The 26,549-nt window shown below is 44.2% G+C and overlaps 1 protein-coding gene across 1 annotated transcript; it reads left to right on the top strand.

Annotated features, from left to right (window-relative positions):
* Positions 1-3,003: 3,003 nt before the first annotated feature.
* On the top strand, positions 3,004-4,813 carry PtA15_1A761 (uncharacterized protein; the record flags this gene model as incomplete). The annotated part of the gene is made up of 5 exons (XM_053165822.1): positions 3,004-3,540; positions 3,606-3,719; positions 3,818-3,908; positions 4,028-4,780; positions 4,806-4,813. The coding sequence occupies 5 exons, from the start codon at positions 3,004-3,006 to the stop codon at positions 4,811-4,813; spliced, it is 1,503 nt and encodes a 500-aa protein (XP_053016975.1).
* Positions 4,814-26,549: the final 21,736 nt, after the last annotated feature.

The following is a 26,549-nucleotide window of genomic DNA, read 5'->3' as shown; positions in this document are numbered from 1 at the left end:
TCTACTTGTTCATTATGACCAACTTTTCTGATAACTCTGAGATCTAGTAGTTCATTGATATGATTCTCAAGAGCTTCTCTGGATTTAGGACTTGAGGGATAAGCTGCTTTCCTTAACATAGGGGGATAAGGTGTTTGTACAGTTAATTCTATGCTCATATCATGACCTTTGATATCTCCAATAGGTTCATCTGAAGTACAAAATGCTTGTTTATTATCAAAGCATATTTTCAAAATATCCATTTTTAGACTGTCACTAAGTTCATTATTAACAGCTGCTTGATTTAAATAATCTGCTTTAAAACATAACATTTGTTTCTGTATTTCAGGATCCATTTTAGTAACTGGATCACTTATAATAGAATTAATATTACAAATTTGGAACTTTCTCTTCCAATCACCACCTATAGTATAATGCCTATCTTTACTTTGGAAAATATCAAATCCGTACATACAAAATGTATCATTTCCTAGAATAAGATAATCACATAAAGCATCCTGCAATACTACAAATTCAACAATAAGTCTCACTGATCCTTTAGTGTGAGGGAATATTAGAGGCATAGAAACTATTCCTATAGGATGCATGTTTGAGTTACAACTGCTGAATTTGGCTTTTGGTACAGGCAATAAGTGTTCTCTCCATTCAGAATAACATTTATCTAAGAAGGATTGGCTAGTACATGAACAGAAAGCCCCAATGTCAAGTAAAGCTTTTACCTCAGTTTCAGCAAAAAGAACAGTAGTGTAGCTGGATTTACCTAAAGTATAGTTCTTACCTTGCTCAGGTTTATTTGTTAAAATCTTAGCATCTGTGACATGTCCTACTCCCATACTAGGGTGCCATTTCTGCGTAAGATGAGAATCTCCATGAATGGTATTGATATGAAGTTCATTACCTATATCAGCTTGAATAACAAGAGTTTTATAATCTGGTTCCTCATCATTAATAACCAGATTTATTCCTGAGCTCTTATCAGATTCTTCTGAGTCTGAGGTATTAACTTCAGCTCCTTCTACATTCATGATCTTTTTACGGGGTTTGGGACAATCAGGTCTTTTATGTCCTAACTCTCCACAATTGTAACATTCTGGCTGAGGTGGTGGTTTTCTAACCTGCTCTTTAGCTGGAGTAGCTTTATCTTCTCTAGGTACTTCTTGAGAAGAAATCATCTTTTCTCTTAGAGTATGTCTAGATTTCTTATTAAAACCCATATGTTCTACTACTTCTTCCAAGGTAGTAATGAATTCAGCTAGATCAACACATCTGTCTCCCAACCTACATCTCATAGGATGTTGTATGGTATATTTCAGTTGATTAAGCATCCTATCATTACTTTCTTGTAATGTAGCAGAAGGATGTATAGCATCTATTCTTCTTTTCTGAATTAAGCACCATTCATGAGGAATATTATGTCCAGGGTCAAAGAAATCATTATCTAGAGCTAATCTCACTCCATTTCTCCAATTTCTAGTGCCAAACCTGGCTTTGATCAATTCTTTCCAAGTTTCCCAAGTTTGATCTCCAACTTCTTCTTGTTTATTAACAAACCAGTCTAGAGCAACACCTTCAAATAATCTGGGTAATCTCACTACTGCTATTTCATCATCTGCTCTATAAGATTTCAACATATGATCTATATATCTGATAAAATTGATATGATCATAGTCACCTTGACCTGTGAACTTGGGCCAATCTTTTATAGGAGGAAGTAATTTATTTATAGCAGCATTATCCATAGTTCTGAAACTATTAGCGTAACGTGGACCATTATTAGGTGGTGAGCCATTATTACGCCCTGTAGGTATCTCTCCCTCAGTTTGATTTCCAGATTTATTATCCTGAGCTTTGTGGGGAGCAGAATCACGCATAAAAGGATTATTAAATTTATGAGTGTATTGTTCAGGTTTTGGAGTAAATACAGGTTCAGGTTTCTCTGCAAAAGCTTTCTCTGTATTTAATTTGAATTGTTTCAATTCAATTTGGACTTGATCAACTTGTTTGTGCATGGCTTCAGCTAAATTCTCAACATTATTCATACGGGATCCTTGTTGTATTAAGAGATCTTTGATATCATCCAAAGCATCTGCATTTTTCTTTTGGTTTATGATAATATCTTGTTTCAATGAAGATATTACATAGTCAGAATGAGAAGATATCATTGATTCAATTTTACTCAACAATTCATATGAATAATCTTTTCCATTTTCCTTAATACTTAGTGATATTTTATTTACAATACCATCAGTATTAGTAGATATTTTCTTAAGATCCTCAGTTTCTCTGAGCAATCTTTTAAATATCTCCAAATGTTGGGGTTGGAACTCGATGGGCAAAGGTTTTTCAATCCAAGTTTATTAAATCCACAGAATCATGGAAGGCAAGATCATGGGTTTTGCCTATGTTCATTAGCAAAAGACATATTACAGGTTGAAAATAATCCCCAAATACCCCGGGGGGCACCTCGGATTGACCCTCCAGCTTGTGCTGCAGCAACAAGCAAAAGTGGGCCGGTCAAATTGGATTTCAAGGAGGGCCTAATCAATTGATTAGGGCAGCTCCAGGGAGGGGGTAGGACGGAACCGGATCCCCTGGGGAGAAACACACCTCCCCCTCCCCTCTTAAATAGACGCCGGGTTGCCACCCAACTCTTGTCAGACGTGTTGCAAACGCCCCCACCCAAGCCTTGTTGTCAACTACAATGGTCTTGTTGCACGCAACCTATCCAGATCAAACTCGGCCATATTTGGACCCTTCCCCCTCGCCTCGTCTTCCTACATATTCCCCTGAATTGCACCCTATTGCGCCCTGACCGGAAACTTTATTTTCATAGGTCGCGAATCGCGATAGTTGCAAAGACATCACAACCCAGCTAGCCCTTTGCCTCGTTGTCATCTTCAACACTCTCTGCCCATCGACCTCAACATCAGGTAAGACCAGCCCTAATGGTCAACAAGCAGCACTTCCTCAGCAGCACGAGCACGTGCACGAGCACGAGCAGCAATGGAACCAACCCAGGAGAAGACTAACAGCAAGAAACGGCTGCAACCAACAACCATTCCGACCCAGCCGACCAGCTCATCTCCGAAACGGACGCGGGTCAGCTCACCATCAGATCAGATGCAGTCCGAAGACCGCACCAAGATCCCAAGCCAACAGCCAGTGCTAGTAGCGGACGAATTCCAGACAGACGCTGCCCGACAGATCGATGCCAGTAGCGGACTCCTGCCCGAGCAGTCGGGCTCAGGAGAAGAGAAGCCCCAACAACTCACCCTCTCCCACCAAGTTCGTCACCAAGTAGCCCTCCCACCCAACTACAACTACATCCCTATCTCAGCCCATCGCCCCCCAAGTAAACCAGCTAGGACATATCCCTTCACACTCGACCCTTTCCAACAAGTCTCGACCACTTCAATCCAACGTAACGAGAGCGTACTCGTCTCAGCCCATACTAGCGCTGGGAAGACCGTTGTTGCCGAGTATGCTATCGCTCAATGTCTCGAAAACAAACAGAGAGTCATCTACACTTCTCCTATCAAGGTCCGCCATCTTTCTTCCCTCTTAATCATTTTCTCCCATCGCTTGAAATTCATCTTGTTTTGTAGGCTCTTAGTAATCAAAAGTATCGAGAATTGATGGCCGAGTTTGGGGACGTGGGTTTGATGACCGGGGACGTGACAATCAACCCAAGTGCATCATGTCTAGTCATGACAACAGAGGTCAGCACAAAGCGCACCCTCAGACGAACCAAATAAGCTAGAAAAAATGCACCGGTTTATCCTGATTATTGCGTCCTTCTGTTACTCATCCAAAACAGATTTTACGGTCGATGTTGTATCGTGGCTCAGAAGTAATGAGAGAAGTGGCTTGGGTCATCTTTGACGAAATTCATTATATGCGCGATAAGGGTAATCAGCCATCCCTCTTCTCGTTCAACTTGGGCCAAATCATGCCCCAAAGATCACTCTTCTCTCCACCGGCATTCAAGAAAGTTAATCTATGTTCGGGGTTTTTTATGTCATATCAGAAAGAGGAGTCGTTTGGGAGGAGACCATCATTCTATTGCCCCACTCGGTTCGATATGTATTTCTATCGGCAACAATACCTAACGCGATGCAGTTTGCCGAATGGATTTGCCATACCCACGATCAACCTTGTCATGTGGTTTACACCAATTTCCGACCAACCCCACTACAGCACTATTTATTCCCATCTGGCGGCGACGGAATCCATTTGGTCGTCGACGAGAAGGGCGTATTTCGAGAGGATAACTTCTTAAAAGCGATGGGATCCTTGAATGATTCGAGAGGCGAAGATCCTGCGAGCTCGATGTCCGGTCGAAACAAGCAGGGCAAGACTAAGAAAGGCGGTAACTCGACCAAAGGCCCCTCCGATATTTACAAGATCATCAAGATGATCATGGTCAAGAACTATAATCCGGTCATCGTCTTCGCATTTTCGAAGAGAGAGTGTGAGGCACTAGCAATCCAGATGTCCAAGTTAGAATTCAACTCCGAAGAAGAGAAGGAAACCGTCGACACGGTTTTCAAGAACGCGATCTCCAACTTGTCTGAAGACGATCAAGGCTTGCCACAGATCAAGCACATCTTGCCACTTTTGAAACGGGGGATTGGAATCCATCACGGTGGTCTACTGCCGATCCTCAAGGAGGTCATCGAGATCTTGTTCCAAGAAGGGCTGATTAAAGTCTTATTTGCCACGGAAACCTTCTCGATCGGCTTAAACATGCCCGCCAAGACCGTTGTCTTCACTACCGTCCGTAAGTTTGATGGGAAAGACTTCAGGAGTTTGAGCTCGGGTGAATACATCCAAATGTCTGGCCGAGCTGGTCGTCGAGGGTCTCAGTTTTTTCATTCTTTATCATTCCTGTCACATGCAATACTGTTCTCTGTAATTTTCTCTCCTTAGTTTGAGAAATAGTAAAGATTCTGAGAAATTTGCGCAAAATTGGAAAATTTTCACACTTTTCATATTTTTCACTTTCATTTTTTTTCTGTCATAATCATTCTTGGGAACTTACTTTCCACCCCTGTAGCCAAATCCATGAATTCAGGTCTGTTGCCTGAGCTTCTGTAATGAAAAATGCAGTGCCAAAAAGATTAGATGACCCACTGTGCATGAAATCCTGCTACCAACCAATCAAGTCCACCAAAAACTGATTGGGTGTCAAAAGAGTTTACATTATGACCTTATGTCCCTTGCCATATATCAATGACAAACATGCATTAATCATCAACACTTGCATAAAAGTAATCAAACATTGCCCTTCCTATCACCTTTGTCTGTCCCCCAACTCAAATTTTCCTCCAAAAGAATAGCTTGGTCTTAGTGTTAAAATCCCTGCAGCGGCGGAGCCGCCTTGGCCTCTAGTACAATTTAATATCTCAGAAGAATTAGTATTGAATTCTTTTTTAAGATCAGATAACAATGAATCAAATTTGTTTACAATGGTTTTTAAATTTGATTCACTATTAGCATCTAAGGTAGAAATATTTAAGTTGACAACATCTAAAGAATCTAACAATGTAGTAACAATACTATTACTTAGTTTATGTTCTTGTACAACCCTTCGGCTATCTTGAGCATGTCCGATACCTTCTTCCATTTGTGAGGATTCTCGAAGTTGATCGAAGTCGAGCTGCGGCGTTTGCCGAATCTTTCTTCCTTGGGAGGAGCTGGGAAGTACTTCTTCTTCTCGGTCCAAGGGTTCCACCCTTTGACGAAAGCTTTGATCTCGTCGTTCGGCATAATCTTCTGGAGTGCCTTTTGGCTTTCTTGCGCTTGAGTTAAGAGGGCTCGGAGGTTCGGGGTCGCTCCGAGTAATCCTTCCTCGAGACATTTCTTCCAGATAGCGATATGCTCTCTGACCAGGCGTACCGCTTTCTCCTTCTCCGATGGTGAGGATGTTTTGGGCGCGGCTGGGAGCGCCGGAGTACCGTTCGTGGTAGGGGGTGCCGGGATAGCCGCCGAGGATGTGGACGGGGGTATGTCCAGATCCATCGCCGAATCCTTCGACAAATCCTTCTCCGGGATCGGAGGTGGTGCGTCCTTTCGATTCAACTGTTTGAATTTCATGTTCTTGATGCGCTCTTGGAGCATTTCTTCCTCTCTGTCTTGTTGGATAGGGGAGGAGTCCGCTGAGTTCGGGTTTGTTTGATCTGGTAGGTACAGTCATTTTGATTAGTTATCTATAAGTCTTTCTGTTTATATATGGTTATTCAGAAAGGATGACTAACTTATAACGGGATCAACTTCTTTTTCAGTAGCGATATTGATACCAGGAGTAGCAGCAATATCGCCGACTGCGGTGCGGATAGATTCGCTATCGGAAGCCACTTAATAATAGAAAAAGAGATTAGAATGTTAGTTCGATATAAGTAAACTTAAAAGAATAGAGCTTACTTCTTCTAAGTCTCCTTTGTTCGCGGTGATAAGCGCGGTGATTGCGAACTAGTCCGTTGATAGCTAGTCGAGCTTCAATGTCTTCTTGCTCGTGTATGTGCGCGTGGTAGACCGCAAGTTGGATTTGTTCCTCTTTCGTGAGAGACTCCCAAGCAGTAGGAACGTAATTGCGTTCTGCTTCTTCTTTGCGTAACCTGAGATATCGAAGGTAATACGCGATCAGTTCGGCGTTTTCTTTTAGGTTCACTAGAAGAAATAGATATAAAAGAATAATTCAATATTTTTATATTTTTTATGTTATTTCGATAGAATTAGAAAGATAAGAAATGAATTAGAATAATTTTTTGTTGGTTTGGTTTTTTATATATAGAAGAGTATGATAGGAGCCGAGTAATATGAGGATTACGAGGATCGTTCCCGGCCAGACCCCCAGTTGTCAGCCTCGGTGATGCCAAGAACAGCTTTCTTCTAGCTACACCGGGTGATAGCAAATAAAAGGGTAGGTTTTTGAGGTTGTTTTGTTTGGAATAAATAAAAGAAATATATATTTTTAAAGGAGGGGCCTGCGAACAGGGGTTGTTTAGATCCCTCCTAAGATAATAGCTGGGGCCTGCTAGCAGGTGTAGTTATATTCCCAGTCTTACAGTTAAAAGGAAATAGCGGCGATAAAGAGAAATGGTTTCTTACTTACTTATAATAAGGAACCAATCTGTTATCGCTGCAAGAGATGATCGAGAATTTACGGAAGGCTAGAGACGGCGAATGTTCGAAGACGAGATCGATCGAAAGCTGAGAGGAAATCGATGAGATACTGGTATTAGAATATCGGTGGGTTGTCTTAAGCTGAGGAAAAAATGAAATGAGGTCAAACAGACCTCCTTAAATATTCTTTCCTTATCTGGATTCAATGGGGATACTATTTCACTCGAATGTCTTCGCGGGCTGGGGCGGACAGTATTTCTCGATGACATTCGATTCTTGATGGGGTTGTTGCTTTTCTGTCAGTTTATCTTTCTCGAGTTCGGATGGGGCGGTTGGTTATCGAGGTCTATCGGCTTATCTCTCTAGAACTTGGTTTATCGCACTCGAACTCGGATAAGGCCTTATTTTGTCTGGAGAATATTATTTCTCAGACACAATATTATAAGTGACACCTGTCAACTGGATGTCATTGACATTTTTGTATGTAGCTCACGCACACGGGTGTAGTTTAATATTCACCCTGACTATATTTCAAATATTCACTACTTTTCAGATTAAACTTATATGTATTTATATCTTTATATTATAAGTGACAGATCAACTAGTTGTCTGTCACAAAAAATTCTAAATATCATTTATAATTATTTATACAAGTGTTACGCTGGCTTGCGCTGCGTAGCCGGCTGACACAAATCGTGATTCTAGAACTCTTGGCAGCCGCTCGTACAAGGTGATGCGGCATTTGATCAATGTTGTAGACACGTCGAACGTCGAACACATTGGAAATACGCTCGGGAGGCCTTCCCTTCGCGGACAGACACAGAGCATCAATCTTGCTCCATCCACTCGATCGGTAGCTAAACCCAAAACTCAACTGATGACCATATCAAAGCCAACAGCGGGAGACAAGTCGACTGCCGCATGCCGATTGGTGCCTAACTTGAAAAAAGTCAGCTCTTCCCAGCCATCAGCTCTACGACCGACCGCGAGTGCCAATCATGTTCAGAATACGACCTCAATCCCGGCTGCTGCCAAGATCATTGTAGAACCGTTCCGCTTGTTCCCCAAAGGGGCCGAGCTTAACAAAGCCTCACTGTGAGAGCCCCGCAGGGTCTCTGTCTCACAGAGAGGCTTACCTGGAAAAACCTGTACCTGGTCTGAGAGCCCCAGGAATATCCACCTGTATTAGGCTTTTTTCACATTTTCCTTTTTTAAAAATCAACCGTTCATCTGTTGAAGTCGCCCCTCGGGACTTAAGGAGTGCTCGGCATTGCGCTTCTTTTGATGCAATTTGAGCCTTGTAGCTCCCAATATAAGGCCCGATCCTCCCGGTTGAAATTTCCAATCATGGAGGAAAAGTGGCCGTGTAGGGAGTGAGATTTACTGTACAGAACTGTACAACTCTATTAGTCATCTCCAAGGATTCTTGGAAAGTGAGCTCCTTTGAGCCAATCTCCAGCTCATGGGAGGAGGGCAATGGTGGCAGGCCTACCACCAATTTGAAGAGGAGATGCAGGTCTTTCACCGGTTCAAGAGGCGGGCAACATGCCCTCTGGGAAGTGGGGGATTTGGGGGCACAAAGTTGGCCACCATCAAAAAACACCAACTGCACACGGGGCTCTCATGCCAGGAATCGTGGATTGCACGCAAGTCCCTCCCTGACGGGAGGTCGCACTTCGTGCGAGGCGCTTCGCGCCCCTGCCCCCCTGCAGGCAAGGGACTTGTGCTAAGTTCACAAAGGGGCTTGATTGCGCAAAGTTGTCAAATCCGAGTTTCAAGGGCTGTGTCTCCCTTCAGACAAGCGACTAGATTCATATTACTGGTTTCAACCCGATTGATTCAAATGCTCAGCAGATACTGTTAGGAGGCGAGCATACAAGCTGATTAAGAGAGGGAACACCGGCTTATGGAAGTGGGATGAAAAGGGTCAAACAGCCTGCTACACTGCCATGAAGAAATGCGACCCAGACTGTCAGAAATCAACTTTGCGCGCTGATTTCTCTGGATGGGCTACAATTAAGGTGGAAGGATCACCGCCCCCTTTGATAAAGAATCTACCAGCACAAATATTGAAGACTTCAAAGCACTTTCAGTGGTATTGGTACAAGGACCGCTGGCTCTTATTTTCGCTTCACAAGACATGATAGGGATCTTCTTTTTCCCCCTATTTTTTTACATCCATTCTTTTTTTTCCCTGTTTTTTTTGGTGGTAGCAAATGTCAGCCTGCAAGTAAATACAACATACCTCCAGCAAGTTAATGTTATATTTTCTACACAGTCTACAATAGTTATCTCCCCAGTTACTCTACCTTTACTTCATTATGGTCATAATATGCTTGTATAGAGTTAGTCAATTCATCATCTCTATATTAGTTGTACCTTGTTCATTTCTATGTTCCCCAGAAATCCAAGACAAGACAACATCATATCTACTTTCCTCCTCATCTTCAGATACATACTCAAATCACTGTCTCAAGATTGCCAGTTCACAATAAATATCCGAATCACTGTCAGAACACCGGCTTTGGATCTCTCACATCATCAACCAACTGTCGCACTAGAGACGCCGGCTGACACCCCCACTACCACACCCACACCCCTCAAACGCCCATCTACCAAAACACTCAACAGTGCCCAAGTCAACTGCAAAGTGGGCCCAATTTTCTTGAAGTGGTCAACAGCACCTGCTTGTTGTAAGTATTTGACAGCTCTGTTTATGAAGCTTAGGGCTAATAACCCTTCAACATAAGGGTTTTGGGCCCTAGCACTATAACTGTGCTGATGTAAACACTGGTAATTTGAATTACCAAACTTGTTACGTGGTAAATATGGCCACTACAAGGGTTTAAGCACTCTGTAACAGAGGAAGGATTAATTATGTAATTAATCCAAGTTTATTAAAATCACAGAAACACAGAAGGCAAGATCAAAGTTTTTGCCTCTGCTCATTAGCAAAAATCCCATAAAAGTTTAAATTAATCCCCAAACACCCCGGAAGGCACCTCGGATTGACCCTCCAGCCCGTCCCGGAGCAACAGGCAAAAAAAGGTCGGTCAAAAATGTAATCAAGGAGGCCCTAATCAAGTGATTGGTGGGCTCCAGGGAGGGGGTGGGGCAAAGAGGGGCAAACAGCTTCTCTCACACCCTTTAAGTATCTGAACCAGCTGCACAAGACCTGGGTTCTCATGCTTTGCACCCTGAGCACCTCAACTGTGGTTGCCAGGGCCCTGCGCCTGGGCAGACACAATGCTGGCCTGTACACACTCGTCCGAGTGGTCACAGGTCAGCTCAACGGTAAAGAGGGGACTCCGTCGTCAGTACATATGCAGTACAGTTATGTCTATGACCAATCTGGACCGGTCATCAAGGGGACTCACATCTCTGCTCAATGACCGGTCTGTACCGGTCATCGGGACTCACATCTCTCCATGACCGGCCTTTGCCGGTCATTGAAAGGACACATCTCCGCTTGATGACCGGTCTTTGCCGGTCATCGAGGTGACTCACATCTCTGGATGACCGGTCAGACCGGTCATCAAGGGGACTCACATCTCTTGATGATTGGTCTTTGCCGGTCATCAAGGGGACTCACATCTCTTGATGATCGGTCTTTGCCAGTCATCAAGGGGACTCACATCTCCTCTCAATGACCGGTCTGTGCCGGTCATTGAGGGGACTCACATCTCCTCTTGATGACCGGTCTCTGCCGGTCATCAAGGGGACTCACATCTCCTCTCAATGACCGGTCTCTGCCGGTCATTGAGGGGACTCGCATCTCTCAATGACCGGTCTGTGCCGGTCATTGAGGGGACTCACATCTCCTCTTGATGACCGGTCTTTGCCGGTCATCAAGGGGACTCACATCTCCTCTTGATGACCGGTATGGTGGTCAAAATTGTAGTCAATCGTCAAGATCAACCTTCAAGATCAAGACCCCGGTTCCAAGATGCTCAAGACTCAAGATTACCTTCTCAAGCCCTCTCAGTTCCCTCCTCCTCCTCCATCCTATTTCTCATTTCCAATCCACCTCTCTCAAATCTTTTCCACTGTCTCCCTTCTCATTCACTTATCCTTACATTTCTTGTTCCTAACACAGTTTATCTGTGGGTTTATTTGTTTGTTTGATTGGCTTGTTTTGTTTCTTCTAGCTCTGCTTCCCTCTTCTTTCTTCTCTGTCAGTGTTCTTATTTCTGGATTATTTTCTCCTCTCACTCTTCAATTTATCATGTCTTCTATATTTGCCTGCTTTCGGTTTCATTTTTTTTGAGTGTTGTGTTTTCTTTCTTCTTTTCTGTTGTTTTTTGGTGTGTGCGCGCGCACGGCGCGCGAGGAGATGATGACATGCTTGTGACAGGCCTCCAGGAATCCAAGTTCCAGGCGAACTTGGAGTATAGGAGGCCATAGCATCTGCTCTGATCCAAGGCGGCTATCAAGAAATTTATTTGATCCTCGATCTTTTTCCAATCCATTTCCCAATTTCATTGTGCGATACAACTTCCAACAACAACTGCCAACGAAGATCCAACCTTTGTTGTTCCCTCCAAAACCACTTCCCAGCTATCAATTTTGATCACACTTGTCTCACATCAGGACCATTCTCGAGGGCAGCCCCCAAGGCACTTTTCCCCTCCCAGCGCTGCCGCCGGCCTAGCACCGGACGGAACGCCATATTTGGTCCCCCGAGCCGGGATCGAACCAGCAACCTCAAGATTTACAGTCTTGGACTGTGGTTTTTGAGGCGCCTGGCGGTTATATTTTTCTTTTTCGCTTTTCTTCCTTCTTGAGCAGTCTGGTCAGCTTGTGGAAATCTCAGCTGAAAGGGATCTTTTCTTTTGTTCTGTACGGTCTATCATACATTCTACTTCGGATTCCGTCCATCGTTCGCCTCTCAGCTCGTTACCCGGCAGCCTCCTTGGTCCTCGTTTCAAAGGTTCAAGACGTTTCAGGGCTCGAAATCTTTTCTGTTCTTTCATTGTTTTTTTTTAGGTGTTCAGTCGCGGGGCATAGGAGAAGTAGAAGTAAGTCCCCTCCAAATCAGTAGCACCTTCGAAGTTCTACGTCTTGTGTCAAAAACATCCCGCTACTTCGTGAGCCGCCCTCGATTTCCGCTTTCTTCCCTCTTTCAGATCCTCTCACGATGCCAGAATCCTTCAACACCGCTATAAAGATGAAGAAGATCAAGCCTCAAAACAAGACGTGCATCTTCGACGGAAAAGACGTTGAGGAGTTCTTGGAGTTCTACGAGTTATCCGCAGAGATCGATGATGCGTTGGATTACAATCGAGCTCGTCAGGCAGGATGTTTTGTCACTGCGGATATATTCAAGATTCTCGTCACGCTCAATGGTTACAAGCCGCCGGATTGGGCTAAGCTTAAGGCCTCAATGCTCTCATACTGGGGAAAGGTTGATAAAGCATTGTACACCGAGCGCGATTTAAGCAAGCTGGTCGAGACTTGGCAAGCCAAGGGCGGAGTGTCAACGGTTGCCAAATACCAAGAATTCTGCAAGACGTGGGCTCCACTTCAGTCCTACCTCGTTTCTCGAAAGCACATTGATTCGGTGGAGGAGATTCGCAAGGAGTTCTACCAATCCTTCTCCCCCGGTCTTCAGGAGCGCATCAGAAATCAGCTAATTAAGGACAAGGCCATGCTGACCACTCTCGATAACCGGCGTCGGCTCCCAGAATTCAAAGTCCTCAAGGCCGCGGTCGATGAAGTTATGGATGGTCAGGTCGCCCTTACCTTCGAGGATTCTCGATCTACGGTGCCCGTGGCCTCACCCTTCCAGGCCTCGAATGAAATCATGAAGCAGATGGGGGAGGAACGGAAGCCCGTGCCAGCTAAAGCGACGTCGGCGCCGCCGCCCTCCATGGACGAGTTGACTCGGATGTTTCAGTCTCTGGAGCAATATCTGAAGAACAATTCCTCTCAGAACACGACAGATAAGCCTCCTTTGGTTTGTTTCTATTGTCACCGCGAGAGGCACGGTACATCTCGGTGTATGGAGCTTCAGAAGGATAAGGAAGAGGGTCTAGTCGAGCAACGTGGGACGAATTTCTTCCTTCCTAACGGCGCACTTATTCTATTCGACCGCAGTCGCCCAATCAGACACGTGGTGGCCTCATTTCAAGGGCCTCCTTCCTCCAATCCGCCGCGTCCGCCGACTCAAACCCGTCAATTGGCCAACGCGGCCTCCTCAGAGTACAAAGCCAGTTGTGGATCTTTAGAGCCGATGTGGTACCCACCTGCGGTCTCATCCCAGTCGTTCGCTGGCGCTTATGAAGCTGATCCGGCGGGCAGGAAGCGCCACGAGGAGTCTAGACCCTTTAAGGCGCCATTGGCTCCTGCCTCGCAGGCGAGACGGCCGATCCGAAAGCCCTCCCGAGAAGAGGTTGAGCCCAGCAAGACCGATCCGACGGAAGATCCCGAGCTGTTCGATCGGATCATGAATGGACCTGACTCCGATGCTCCTGCCGCTAAGGGCGTTCCTAGCCGACCAGCTACCCCGTCAAAAGCTTCGGGATCTCAGCCAAAGGTTCGGTTCGAGCGAGACGTCCTGAGGGAGCAGCCTGAGGTGGTCGATGAGCTGCTTCAAACAATTGGTGATTTGGAGGTTCCTCGGGTGACGGTTTCCAAGCTGTGCGCCGCGTCTCCTGCCATCGCGGAAGGCGTGAAGAAGTGGGTATCTCGCCGTCGAGTGGAGGTCGGATCCGAGGATCTGAAGGTCAATTCGGGTACGCTGGCTGAGGGAATTGATCCAGACGGTGAATTTGACCCCATTCTTTATTCCTGTCCACTCGGCTACCTTAACCGCGGCGTGGGAGAGGGAGAGGCAATCTCGTCGCCGCTGGTGGACTCGGGCTCTCAACTCAACCTTATCTCCGACACGATGGCAGCCAAGCTCAATCTTACGCCACGGGTCAACTTCAGCTCAGCCGTTTATGGGATCAACAATCAGGCTTGCGAGCTGATCGGTGTTGCCAAAGAGGTACCTATAAGGATTGGTTGTTCAATAGTGGGCTCCTGCCACTTCTGGATCACGCGGGCAGACGGGCCTTTCATCTTGGGAAGGCCCTTCTTGATGGACTTCAAGGCGACATTGACGTTCTCTTCGACGGCAGGCGAGAAGCTCATCCTTCCCGATCCGAGCGGGCGCAACATCGAAGTGACACTGTGCCCGGTCGATAAGGGGCGTTGGGAGCGCAAGTTTCCAGCCTACGGTGTGGAACTACTCAAATGGGAGAATAGAGCTGGGAAGGGAAATGTATAACTACACTAGTACTAATGTAAGCTATGCCAAGGATGCTGATATAAGAGCTGCCTTCCTGACTAATACTGCTGGGGATGAGTGTAACACTAAGAAAAAGAAGAAAGGTGTAGCTTTTCTACTATAATCTTAGACTGACTAATACTATGAGCTGACTACTTGTACCTGTAGGGTATGAGGAGGAGAGGAGGAGTAGCGGGGAAAAAGATGAAAGGTGGTGTCAGCCTTAGAGTCATCACAGCTGACCTAAAAAGCTGCCTGTTCTACCTTTGTTACATATAAATTACTTTATATCTTTTTCATCTTAAGAGATATCCCTGTTTTGACTTCATATTCTGTTTCCTCATGCAATTTTAACCCTAGTTACAACTTACCAATTCATTGTAACTATACTCCTTCCCTGAGTTACTGAGTTGTAGCGCCCTTGCGCAGTTGTGACGTGTCAGCGCTACTAGGCGCGCCAAACCACATGTACATATGTAAATTACATAAGCAAACTGTGAAAATTTTCGTAGTCAGGATCCCCCTTGCCTGAGGCGGATCCACAGACTTCAGTACACCAGAACCACCACCCAGATAACTCCAGGATCACCACCAAAGAGCCTACTCTACTCCCAGTATACCTACCGTCACAGGCGCCTAGGATATTGACAGTAAGTAACCTCTTTCACTGAACCTTGATTATCTCAGAGGTACAACTCTGTGTCTTGCTTGATCTGCCTTTTCTTCTTGCTTTGCCTCCTCCTTGATCACAGGGCTGTCCCTCCAATTCTACAGGCCTTTGCCTCTATCTTGATCACAGGGCTGTCCCTTCAATTCTACAGGCCTTTGCCTCTATCTTGATCACAGGGCTGTCCCTTATAATCACTTGGCCTTTGCCTCAAAATCTAGGTTGCAGGGCTGTCCCTCAGGTTTCCCATTAAGAACCTTGACTGTCCAGAGAGAAGTCTAAAAAACTGTGGCTGGATTAAACTTATCTAATCCAGATACCCTCCTGAGAGGAAGCTGTAGCACTTCTAGCACAGATTAGCAGCACTCTTCTGAAGAGTAGCATTGCCAGTGGACGTGCATTCCCACTAGAATAACCTAGTACTTCTCTTCTATCTTATCCTGCTTGGTTTCTTTCTCTCTCTTTCTCTTTTTCTCTTACAGTTGTATTTTCTTTATCCCAAGAAATCAAACTGTTGTCCCCCATTCCTTGTGTCCTGCTGTCACTATAGAGACTCAGGCTCACAATTGGGGGCCTCATCGGGAAATATACTCACCTTTTCATAATTCTAGACTGCTATAAAGCCAAAAGACTGATCCTCTTGACTAAATCAAACAAAAAACTCTAAAAATTCGAAAAATCACCTTAAAAAATTTTTTCTACATATCTTTCTAACGCTAAAATTCTTCTAAAATCATCCAAAATTGCTTTCACATTGATAAATTTCCTAACTGAACCCTTGAAAATTTTTTTTACGTCCTGTGTACTCGTGAAAGTGCAGAACTGCGACTCCTCCGCGCCGCTATTTATCCCTTTGTCGGACTTATCCTCCCCAGAACCCTCTATATCTTCGGATCAAGAAGAGATAGAGAAAAACGGAGTACGCTCAAAAGATTCTCCTGCTTCTTAACTATAATTGCCGCAATTGACCGTAAAAAAATTCGTAACGGCGCAGACTAGCGCAGAAGACGAAAATTGCGACGACAACCGCGTAACTGATCCGAAAGATGTAAGCCCTGCTCACCATAGGCTTACACAGACATGTCACTAGATTACATAATCCTAGTTCTCCCTTGTACTTAGTCTTCACCCTCTGCTTCCTTAGTCCGGCAGAGAGCTTCCCTCTCTCCCGGCTAGGTAAGCTCCTTTCCACTTTCTCTCATTCTGTCTAGTTGTACTTACCAGAGAGAGCTTCCCTCTCTCCCGGCTAGCCCTTTGCAATCGAGTCCCCCACCGTTTGGAACTAGAAAGTTCCCAAAGGCTCCGGCCTCATCCCCTTTGGCCCCGGTTTCCTTGTCTTCATCAGTGAGGGTCTACTGGACCCTTACAAAAGAAGGAAACTGGATCAATAGTTCCTCTTGGACCCCTATTGCTACTACTAAATACCCAAAAGTCCGTCGCCGCAAGGTCACCGCCGCTGTTAATATCTCTGATTGGACCTCAAAATCCGCCGCGAAACCCAGCGCAAAGGAAACTAAGAAAAAAACCTCTACTACAACGCGTAAAAGTAAAAGGTTATCTTCTAAACCTAAGTCCCAAGGTATTTTAACCTTGAATTAATTCTTAAAAACTTTCTCTTTCCGCTTAAATTAACCTCTCTTACTCCTTATCACGATGCCTCCTCACCTTAGAAATGGCCGAGACCTCTCCGAAGAGCTCCGCCACCGGTACCGCCTTAGCCCAGCCGCCGAAGAACGGCTTCGAAGGGCTAGAAGCAGCCTTGCCGCCTCTACAGGAGGATTTCCTCAAGCTCCCGGAAGAGGAGCCGCTCCCCCCAGATACCGGGATCCCTCCGGCTCTATACCAGCCGAGAGAAACGTCCATAGCTCTAGCGTCGAGCAGATCCACGCCGGTTCCACGGCCTGTCGGCAGGGAACAAATAGATTTGACGGTGAACCCTCCTCAGACGAGTCAGCCGCCCTCCCAGCCTATCAACCCAGAGGGCATGAGACCCACGGCGCCGTCCAATCTAGCCCTCCTTCCGTACACTCAGAGCCCTCGACGGGAAGCGTCCTCAGGACCCATGGACCTTATCCCGGAAGAGGAGGAGTTATCCAGCCTCATCAGTATGTTCAACAAACAATTCGACCTTTTTGTCCGCGCCAGGGAAGCGCAGAACATATTAACTATGAGGCGTCTCCTCTCCCAAGCCTCAATGACCCAAGAAATGATCATAGATCTGGTTGGGAGGAACGACGGGATACGCCTGTGTCAGGATTGGATCCCCAGAGAGGAACTCAACAATCTAGAAATATCTCTGACGCGCCAGAACAACGGCAACGGGCCGCCGAACTCGACCGCGCTACAAATCCGAGCTCCTTCGCAGCTAGCAATGATACCGCACGCCAGCCAGCAGCCTTTACTAGTCACGCCGACTCCAGAGCCTATGGGTTTTCAGCACCGAGCCTTGGCGCAGGAGTTCCAGGCTCCTATCCTTCCCAATCTTCCAGAATCCCGTCCACAGACGCAGCCTCAAATGCGCCCAGAGAATCAGAACTACCAAGGAACTCCCTTGCCGCCGCCGCAACCGACGCAGACGCTCCAAGCGAGGCAGCCACCAGCTTCTATACCGCGAGAGGTGGTTCAATTATTCCGCCCCAGCCCGCATCTTCAAACTGGCGGCTACAATCCACCCCATTATCCGCAAATGCCGCAAGAATTCGCAGGCCACAACCCCCCTCCTCCTCAAAACAACTGGAGAGGATCAGGGAGGAACTGGAGACGCCCTCAGGACGACACTCAGAGAGTTCTAGAAATAGGAGAATACTTGATGAGAGCCACACGAGGAGTGAGGAGAGGCTATGGACGAGGGAGAGCCAGAGGGAGAGGCCCTTATTAGATGAATCTTTACCTAAAAGTTCCTTAAGTAGTGATTCACCACTAGGCCTCAGTTTAGATATTGATAATCTCTCTGATCCTTCAAATAGAGAATTTTTTCTCAATAATCTTAACTCTGAAATGTCTAGAAATGGCCCCTTGTTTCTAGAAGAAAAATTACAAGTATTGTTCTCCAAATTTCTCTCTGAATTATCTGGTACTGTTGAAACCATTCCTGGTACTCTTCTTGAATCTTGTGTCAGCAATTTTAAAGATGTCCTGAATCATTCCATTCTTGATCTATTTAAAAATGAATTCATTCCCTTTTTGCTTGATCAAATCCTGAACAACATAGGAGAAAGTGCCAGAGAGAAATCCACAGTGAATAACAATGTGTTAGAACAACTGAAGAAACACATAGATGATAAGTTTGAGACAGTTCAAGATTTGATTCTGGTAAATGAATCACAATGTCATTCTAACATGGATACAATTGGCCAAAATCTGAAAGATTTTGAAGAGAAAGTGAGCAACAATCTTACTTCCATTGATAATCAGATCAATGACCTTCATGCCAATGAACACAACAGGTTTGAACAATCTAAGAGAAGATTCAGTGACATATCTTCTGTAGTAAACACCGTGAGCTCAAAGCTGGATTCCGTGTTAATACCAGATGACAGAGACCAACCCCCTCATCTCTTGTACAATAATCCCTTCCAGAATGTCCACCATGAGCAACAACAGGAACACAGACCAACTCCTCCTGTTCCTACTCCTGAACCACAGAGACCACCAAGAGATCACTTTACTAAGCCTGCTAGCAATACTACTGATACTAAGACCCAAGAGGAATTCCCCTACATTGATCATGGAGCTATAGACTTTGAAATGAGGAAAGAACTGTGGAAAGGTATCCCCAAAAATGGAGACTGGGAGAAATTCTCTGGAGAATTGCCTTACAATCATGAACTTTGGATTAAAAATACTGATATCCTGGTTAGAGACTACTTGATGCTGGATAACATGATAATCAGTAGATTAACAATCTTGTTAACTGACACTGCAAGGAATTGGTACCTAGGCATCAGAGATGAGTATGGAAACAAATCTTGGGCTTGGTGGAAGAATGCCATCAGAAATAAGTTTGGCACTGAGAACTGGAAATGGAAAATGCAACAAGAGTTTGAGAATGATCACTTTGCCTATGATGGGAGGAAAATCCATAAATGGTTTGGTAATCAGAGAGAAAGACTGAAAGCTTATCAACCTGAACTCAGTCAGTACCTTATTTGTGAGAAGATCTTAAAGCAGTGCCCTCCAAACCTTGAGCATGCTATTAAAAGCAGATACAAAAGAGATGCCACTGAAATGAGTTTTGAGGATATGGTTATAATTGCTGAAGAGGTCATAGACAGAGTCATGAAAAAGAACAAGCCTGTGACAAATAATTATAACACTCCAAACAGATCCCAATGGAGAAGCAATCCTGCCCCTGAGAAAACTGATAAGCCAACTGACTCCTCTGCCAAAAAGAATCCTGTCTCTGCCCCTGAGAAAGAAAAACTTATATGCCATTTCTGTAAACAAACTGGTCACTTCTCCAGGGAATGCCCTAAGAAGAAGAACAGAATCAATAATGTAGGAATGGATGATGATGATGATCCCAAGAGTGACAATGGAGAAGACCAAGGTGAACCACACAAGTCTGAATCAGAACTAGATGAAGAAGAAGAGAACCATAGAACCAATCACATGATTCTTGCCATGGACAATGGAAATGGTGCCAATTATGATCCCTTAGTTGATTTTGACTTTGGAACACATGCTGTAGAGTGTGAGATAAACCAAGACTTCTCCATTGCTGAAATTCAAGCTGAAACTCATCAACCTCAGACCTGGGACAAATCCTGCCAGTCTTCCCACATAGAAGATGCTAGACTAATGAAATTCAAGCCTGATAGAGGAAAAGCTCATCTTACTGGAAAAGCAAATCTTACTACTGTCCTCATTGAATCCAGAGAACAATCATGTCTTCTTGATAGTGGAGCTTCTTGCTCAATCATCAGCAACAAATTGCTAGATTCTATATTACCAGAATGGGAAAACAAGCTCATGCCAATTAACCATGCTAAATTCCACAGCTGTAGTGACCAATTACAGCCAATGGGCATAATAGAAATGGCTTTGATTTTTCCTCACACTAAAGGTTCTATTAGAATTCTAACAGAATTTGTAGTCATGAAAAATGCAAGAATTAACTATCTTATCCTTGGAAATGATTACATGTCTCTTTATGGCTTTGACATCACAAACAGCAAAGAGAGATTCTTTACCATTGGAAATGAGAACAAGAGGAAGAAATTCAGCTTTAAGTCTCATCATCTGGAGAAAATGAGCCCTTCTAATGAAATTTCTGCTGTAAAGAAGTCCCATCCTCAACTGCAGAAATTTATTATAGAAGAACTCTGTGAAGCCAAATTCAGTGATAAGTTGACTATTGAGCAAAAGGAGAAACTGTTTGAAGTCCTCTACAATAACAACCTTGCCTTCTCCAACACCAATCAGCCCCTTGGTGCCATTAAGGGTCATGAAGTTCATATCAAGTTGACAACTGAGAGACCTTACCCTCCTCTCCTCAGAAGACCTCCTTATCCTGCCAGCCCCAAAAGCAGAGAAGCTCTTGAGCAACACATTGAAGAGCTAGTAAAACTGAATGTTCTAAGGAAAGTTGGTCATAATGATGTAGTTGAGATCACTACTCCTGTGATCATTGCCTGGCACAATGGAAAGTCCAGAATGGTAGGAGACTTCAGAGCTTTGAATTCCTACACTGCTTCAGACAGGTATCCCATTCCTAAGATCAGTGAGACTCTGAACAATCTGGCTAAAGCTAAGTACCTGACTAGCATGGATGTACTCAAAGGTTTTCACCAGAATGTCATTGCAGAAGATTCCAGACATCTACTCAGGATTATTATGCACAAAGGAATCTATGAGTACCTGAGAATGCCCTTTGGGATCAAGAATGCCCCCTCTCATTTCCAGAGAATGATGGACATTGAATTCAGAAAGGAAATTGATGAGAAGTGGGCCATTATCTACATTGATGATATCATCATTATGTCCAACACTTGGGAGGAACACCTCAATAGGATAGACAGGATCCTGAAAGTTGTTATTAACATGAACATGAAAATCTCCTTGAAGAAGTGTAACTTTGGATTCGATCAGATCAAAGCTCTAGGTCATCTTGTGTCTGGTATTGCCATAGGAATAGACCAGAATAAAGTAGCTGCTGTTCTCCAAAAGCCTGTGCCTAGTAGTAGGAAAGAAATGCAATCATTTCTTGGTTTTGCTGGCTACTACAGACAACACATTGAGAAGTTTGCAGAGATAGCAAAACCTCTGACTGAACTGACAAGGATTGATGTCATATATGAGATGACTCATCATAGAATAGTAGCCTACAACTTGTTAAAAGAGAAACTGACCACAGCTCCATTGCTACTGTTTCCTGACTGGGCCCATCCCTTCACACTATATGTAGATGCTAGCATGACTGGTCTAGGTGCTGCTTTACATCAAGTCCAAGTCATTGATGGAGTGAGAAAAGAAGGACCCATTGTTTTCATATCCAGACAACTGAAGGACAGTGAAACAAGATATGGTGCTAGTCAACTTGAATGCTTATGTCTAGTCTGGGCCCTGGAAAAACTCCATTACTACTTAGATGGCAGTGTCTTTCATGTTGTAACAGACTGCACAGCTTTGAGATCACTGCTGAACATGAAGACTCCCAATAGACATATGCTCAGGTGGCAGATTGCTATTCAGGAATACAGAGGCAATATGACCATAATCCACAGAGATGGGAATATTCACAAGAATGCTGATGGACTGAGCAGATGGGCTTTGCCAAATGATCCTAGTAACCCTGCTTATGACCCAGAAGACAAGGATGATGATAGATTCCCCATCATGGGCATACATGTTTCCACTTTCAAGAATGAGTTCTTTGACTCAGTGAGAGAAGGCTACAAGCAAGACAAGAACACTACCATATTATCTGAACTTTTGTTGAAAGATGCTAAAGATGCCCAGCTGAAAAATTCCTTACAAGATCCTTGGAGAAAGCTATATGATGAAGGAAGGTTCTCTATATTTGATGGCCTCATCTACTTCAGAGAGAAACACAACTCTGTCCTAGTCCTAGCTGACAAAGAAAGTATCAACACCATCTTGCATGAATGCCATGACAGTGTATACTCAGGTCATTTTTCTGAAGACAGGACTTTAGAAAAAGTAGCTGATACTGCTTGGTGGGCTAACTGGAAACAAGACACTGGTGAATACTGCTCTTCCTGTGATAGATGCCAGAAAGCAAATAAGGCCACAGGCAAAAGATTTGGACTGCTCATGAAAATTGAAGAACCTTCAAAACCATGGGATGTTATTAACATGGATTGGGTAACTTCTTTGTCCCCTGGAGGAGCAGCTAGTTTCAATGCTTGTCTGGTAATAGTGGACAGATACTCTAAGACCCCTATATTTGTACCCTGCTTCAAGGATGACTCTGCTATGGACACTGCCATACTGTTTTGGAACAGAGTAATGCCTAGGACTGGCATCCCCAGAATCATCATCTCTGATAGAGACCCTAAGTTCACATCTGAATTCTGGACTGGTTTACATAGTATGCTGGGAACAAAACTCTCCTTCTCCACTGCTTACCACCCTCAGACTGATGGATTAGCTGAGAGGATGATTCAAACACTTGAAGACATGATCAGGAGGTTTTGTGCATATGGTCTAGAATTCAAAGACAATGATGGTTACACTCATGATTGGGTTTCACTTCTACCAATCCTTGAGTTAGCTTACTGCACCAGCATACATTCAACCACTGGAAAACCTCCTGCCATCCTGGAAAAAGGCTGGATCCCAAACCTTCCCAGAAATTTCTTGAAGCAAGACTCTGTAGACATTCATCCTACTGCTCTTGCTTATGGAAAGATCTTTGAGAAAGCTAGAAAACATGCTGAGCAATGCATAACAGAAGCTACATCCTACAACAAAGAAAGATGGGACAAGAGTCACAAAGAACCATCTTTTAAAGTCGGTGATAAAGTCCTAATATCCACAGCAAACTTCAACAACCTGTCTGGCCCTAAGAAGATGAGAGACTCCTTCACTGGACCATTCCTTGTGAAAGCTTTACATGGGAAGAATGCTGTAGAAGTGATACTGACTGAAGAGTTTAGCAGGAAACATCCCACATTTCCTGTCAGCTTGGTGAAACCATACAAGGACCCCAATCCAGACAAGTTCCCTTTGAGACAAAAAGTCAAAGTTGTCATTCCCCCTATGGATAAAACCCCTCAGAGTAAAGTCATACAAAAGATTCTCAGAGACAAGAGATTGAGAGTGGAAAACAGAGATGTTATCATGTACTTAGCTAGATACAAAGGTATGAGTGCTGATCATGATGAATGGCTCCTTGAGAAAGACATCCCAGACTCTGCTATCCTTCTCAGGAAATTCAGAAGTGACAAGAGGTCTAACCCTGTGGTTTAATTTCTTACAGAAATCCAACCCTTTTGGTGGTAGGGAATGTCAGCCTTAGAGTCATCACAGCTGACCTAAAAAGCTGCCTGTTCTACCTTTGTTACATATAAATTACTTTATATCTTTTTCATCTTAAGAGATATCCCTGTTTTGACTTCATATTCTGTTTCCTCATGCAATTTTAACCCTAGTTACAACTTACCAATTCATTGTAACTATACTCCTTCCCTGAGTTACTGAGTTGTAGCGCCCTTGCGCAGTTGTGACGTGTCAGCGCTACTAGGCGCGCCAAACCACATGTACATATGTAAATTACATAAGCAAACTGTGAAAATTTTCGTAGTCAGGATCCCCCTTGCCTGAGGCGGATCCACAGACTTCAGTACACCAGAACCACCACCCAGATAACTCCAGGATCACCACCAAAGAGCCTACTCTACTCCCAGTATACCTACCGTCACAGGCGCCTAGGATATTGACAGTAAGTAACCTCTTTCACTGAACCTTGATTATCTCAGAGGTACAACTCTGTGTCTTGCTTGATCTGCCTTTTCTTCTTGCTTTGCCTCCTCCTTGATCACAGGGCTGTCCCTCCAATTCTACAGGCCTTTGCCTCTATCTTGATCACAGGGCTGTCCCTTCAATTCTACAGGCCTTTGCCTCTATCTTGATCACAGGGCTGTCCCTTATAATCACTTGGCCTTTGCCTCAAAATCTAGGTTGCAGGGCTGTCCCTCAGGTTTCCCATTAAGAACCTTGACTGTCCAGAGAGAAGTCTAAAAAACTGTGGCTGGATTAAACTTATCTAATCCAGATACCCTCCTGAGAGGAAGCTGTAGCACTTCTAGCACAGATTAGCAGCACTCTTCTGAAGAGTAGCATTGCCAGTGGACGTGCATTCCCACTAGAATAACCTAGTACTTCTCTTCTATCTTATCCTGCTTGGTTTCTTTCTCTCTCTTTCTCTTTTTCTCTTACAGTTGTATTTTCTTTATCCCAAGAAATCAAACTGTTGTCCCCCATTCCTTGTGTCCTGCTGTCACTATAGAGACTCAGGCTCACAGGTGGTGTGCAAATGTGAATGATATATGCAGGGGGATATATTTCTTGGTATGTGTGAAAGTGTATAAGATGTGTGAATGGCAATGTTATCTAATGGTCTGGTGAAATGTGTACTGATGAAGGTGTATCTAATGGTGTGGTGAAAAGGTCATACAAGGTGTATGGGGTAGAAAGTGCCTGTGCATGAAAAGGTCATACAAGGTGTATATCTAGAGGGGAGTATATATGTGAGGAAATACAACAAGGGGAAATCATGATGAGCACAATGTAACAAGGTCTGAAGATGAGCAATGATGAAATGTAATTATGGTGTTCAAAGTTGGTTTGCATAATTTTATGCATGCATAAATCATAAAATCATAAAATATTTTTTGCAGGGGATATGACTGTCTGATTATGTAATACAAAATTTCCTCACCAAAATATTTTTATGATTTTATGATTTATGCATGCATAAAATTATGCAAACCAACTTTGAACACCATAAATGATGAAGTGAAGTAATGATGAGCACTATGTAATGTAATGATGAAGTGAAGTAATGATGAGCACTATGAGATGTAATGATGAAGTGAAGTAATGATGAGCACTATGAAATGTCTATGTATAGTGAGTGAGATATGTAATGTGTAATATATGTAGCTATGGTGATGATGACTGGAATATGTAATGTAGATGAAATGTAAGAAGCAGAGAAATACCAATGAAACTGTATATGCTAATAACTTCTGATCCAAAGGGAATTTCAGGGTGGTATGAGTGAGTGACTAGGGGTAAAATGAGGTGTAGAATCTGAATCTGGAATAATAATGATGGATATGTGAGAGATATGTATGATATGAGAATGGTGATATGAGTGGGAACAGGGTTACCACAACGGCCGGAAGGGGGTGCTAGCGCATTGCGGCCGCATCTGCAAGGACTCGACTTTTTTATGAATACCGTCGGTCAGGTACTTGGCAGGGTTAATCAAGGGCCTCAAGCTCTGCCCAAGGGATCGACTTATCACTCCAAGGCCCGTTTTCCTTCTCAAGACCTTTCTTCTGCTGCCTCTTTAGTCCTCTCTTCTTCTTCTCAGTTTCCCGGAAAATGTCAAACTCAAAAACATCAAGATAACCCAAAAATCACTAAAAACAGTCTTTCAATTTCTTTTCGGTCTCTGCTTCCTCAGTTGGCTCGGCCCTTTGCTGCGCATTCATCAAAAAACTTTCGAACGAGTTCCAAGCATGGGAAGTCCGCAGGGGCACAATCAACAGAAGTAAGTCCCCTCCATGGTGTGCATCCCCGGGTAGCTACTACCAATGCTGCAACCAATCTGATCCAATCCTTGTATTGGCCAATCCAGGTTATCGGATTGTTTTTTCAATACAGAGTATTGAAAACTGTGGATCGTATCGACTTCTCGATATGATCCCACGGGATTGTATCAAGAACCCAATAAAAAGTATTGGATGTATTGGTATCACATCACGATACCGATCCAATATAGATACAGGCTTGAAGGGATCCACTTTTAGGCACGTAAAAATTTAGATTTCATTTTTACTATACATAGAGTTGGTTACAGATTGCTGCCGGATACAATAATGAGGAATGCACTTTAAAAAACAATGTGTTGAAGTCTGAGAATCAGCGCTTCTCAAGGGCCTTCTGTGCGGTGGCCTGGGTGATGATGCTCTGAGCAGCTTCAAAATTTTTGTCCGGTTGAACTCCTTGGACGACCCATTGATGTGAACTGACGCAGCGTTCAATAGTTCTTGCGGCTAGACTCCCTCGATCGCCGCTGCAGGTATCGGCTGCAGCTGAGAAGCACCTCTCAACGCTTGCAGAGGTTGCCGAGCAAGCCAGATAGTTGCGGGCAAGGAGGGCCAAGGTTGGGAATTTTCGGCCATGGTCCTATCACATAAGTGAAGCTCAGAACCAATCGATCCTTTTAGTTCAAAGATAAAAAAGGCTTACTTTCCACCAATTCAAGCATTTGCTTGCTTCAGCCGTAGGTAA

This window comes from Puccinia triticina, chromosome 1A (genome assembly GCF_026914185.1).
Source record: "Puccinia triticina chromosome 1A, complete sequence".
NCBI lineage: Eukaryota > Fungi > Basidiomycota > Pucciniomycetes > Pucciniales > Pucciniaceae > Puccinia > Puccinia triticina.
The sequence above is the reverse complement of the archived record's forward strand: the minus strand, read 5'-3'. Positions and strand labels throughout refer to the sequence as shown.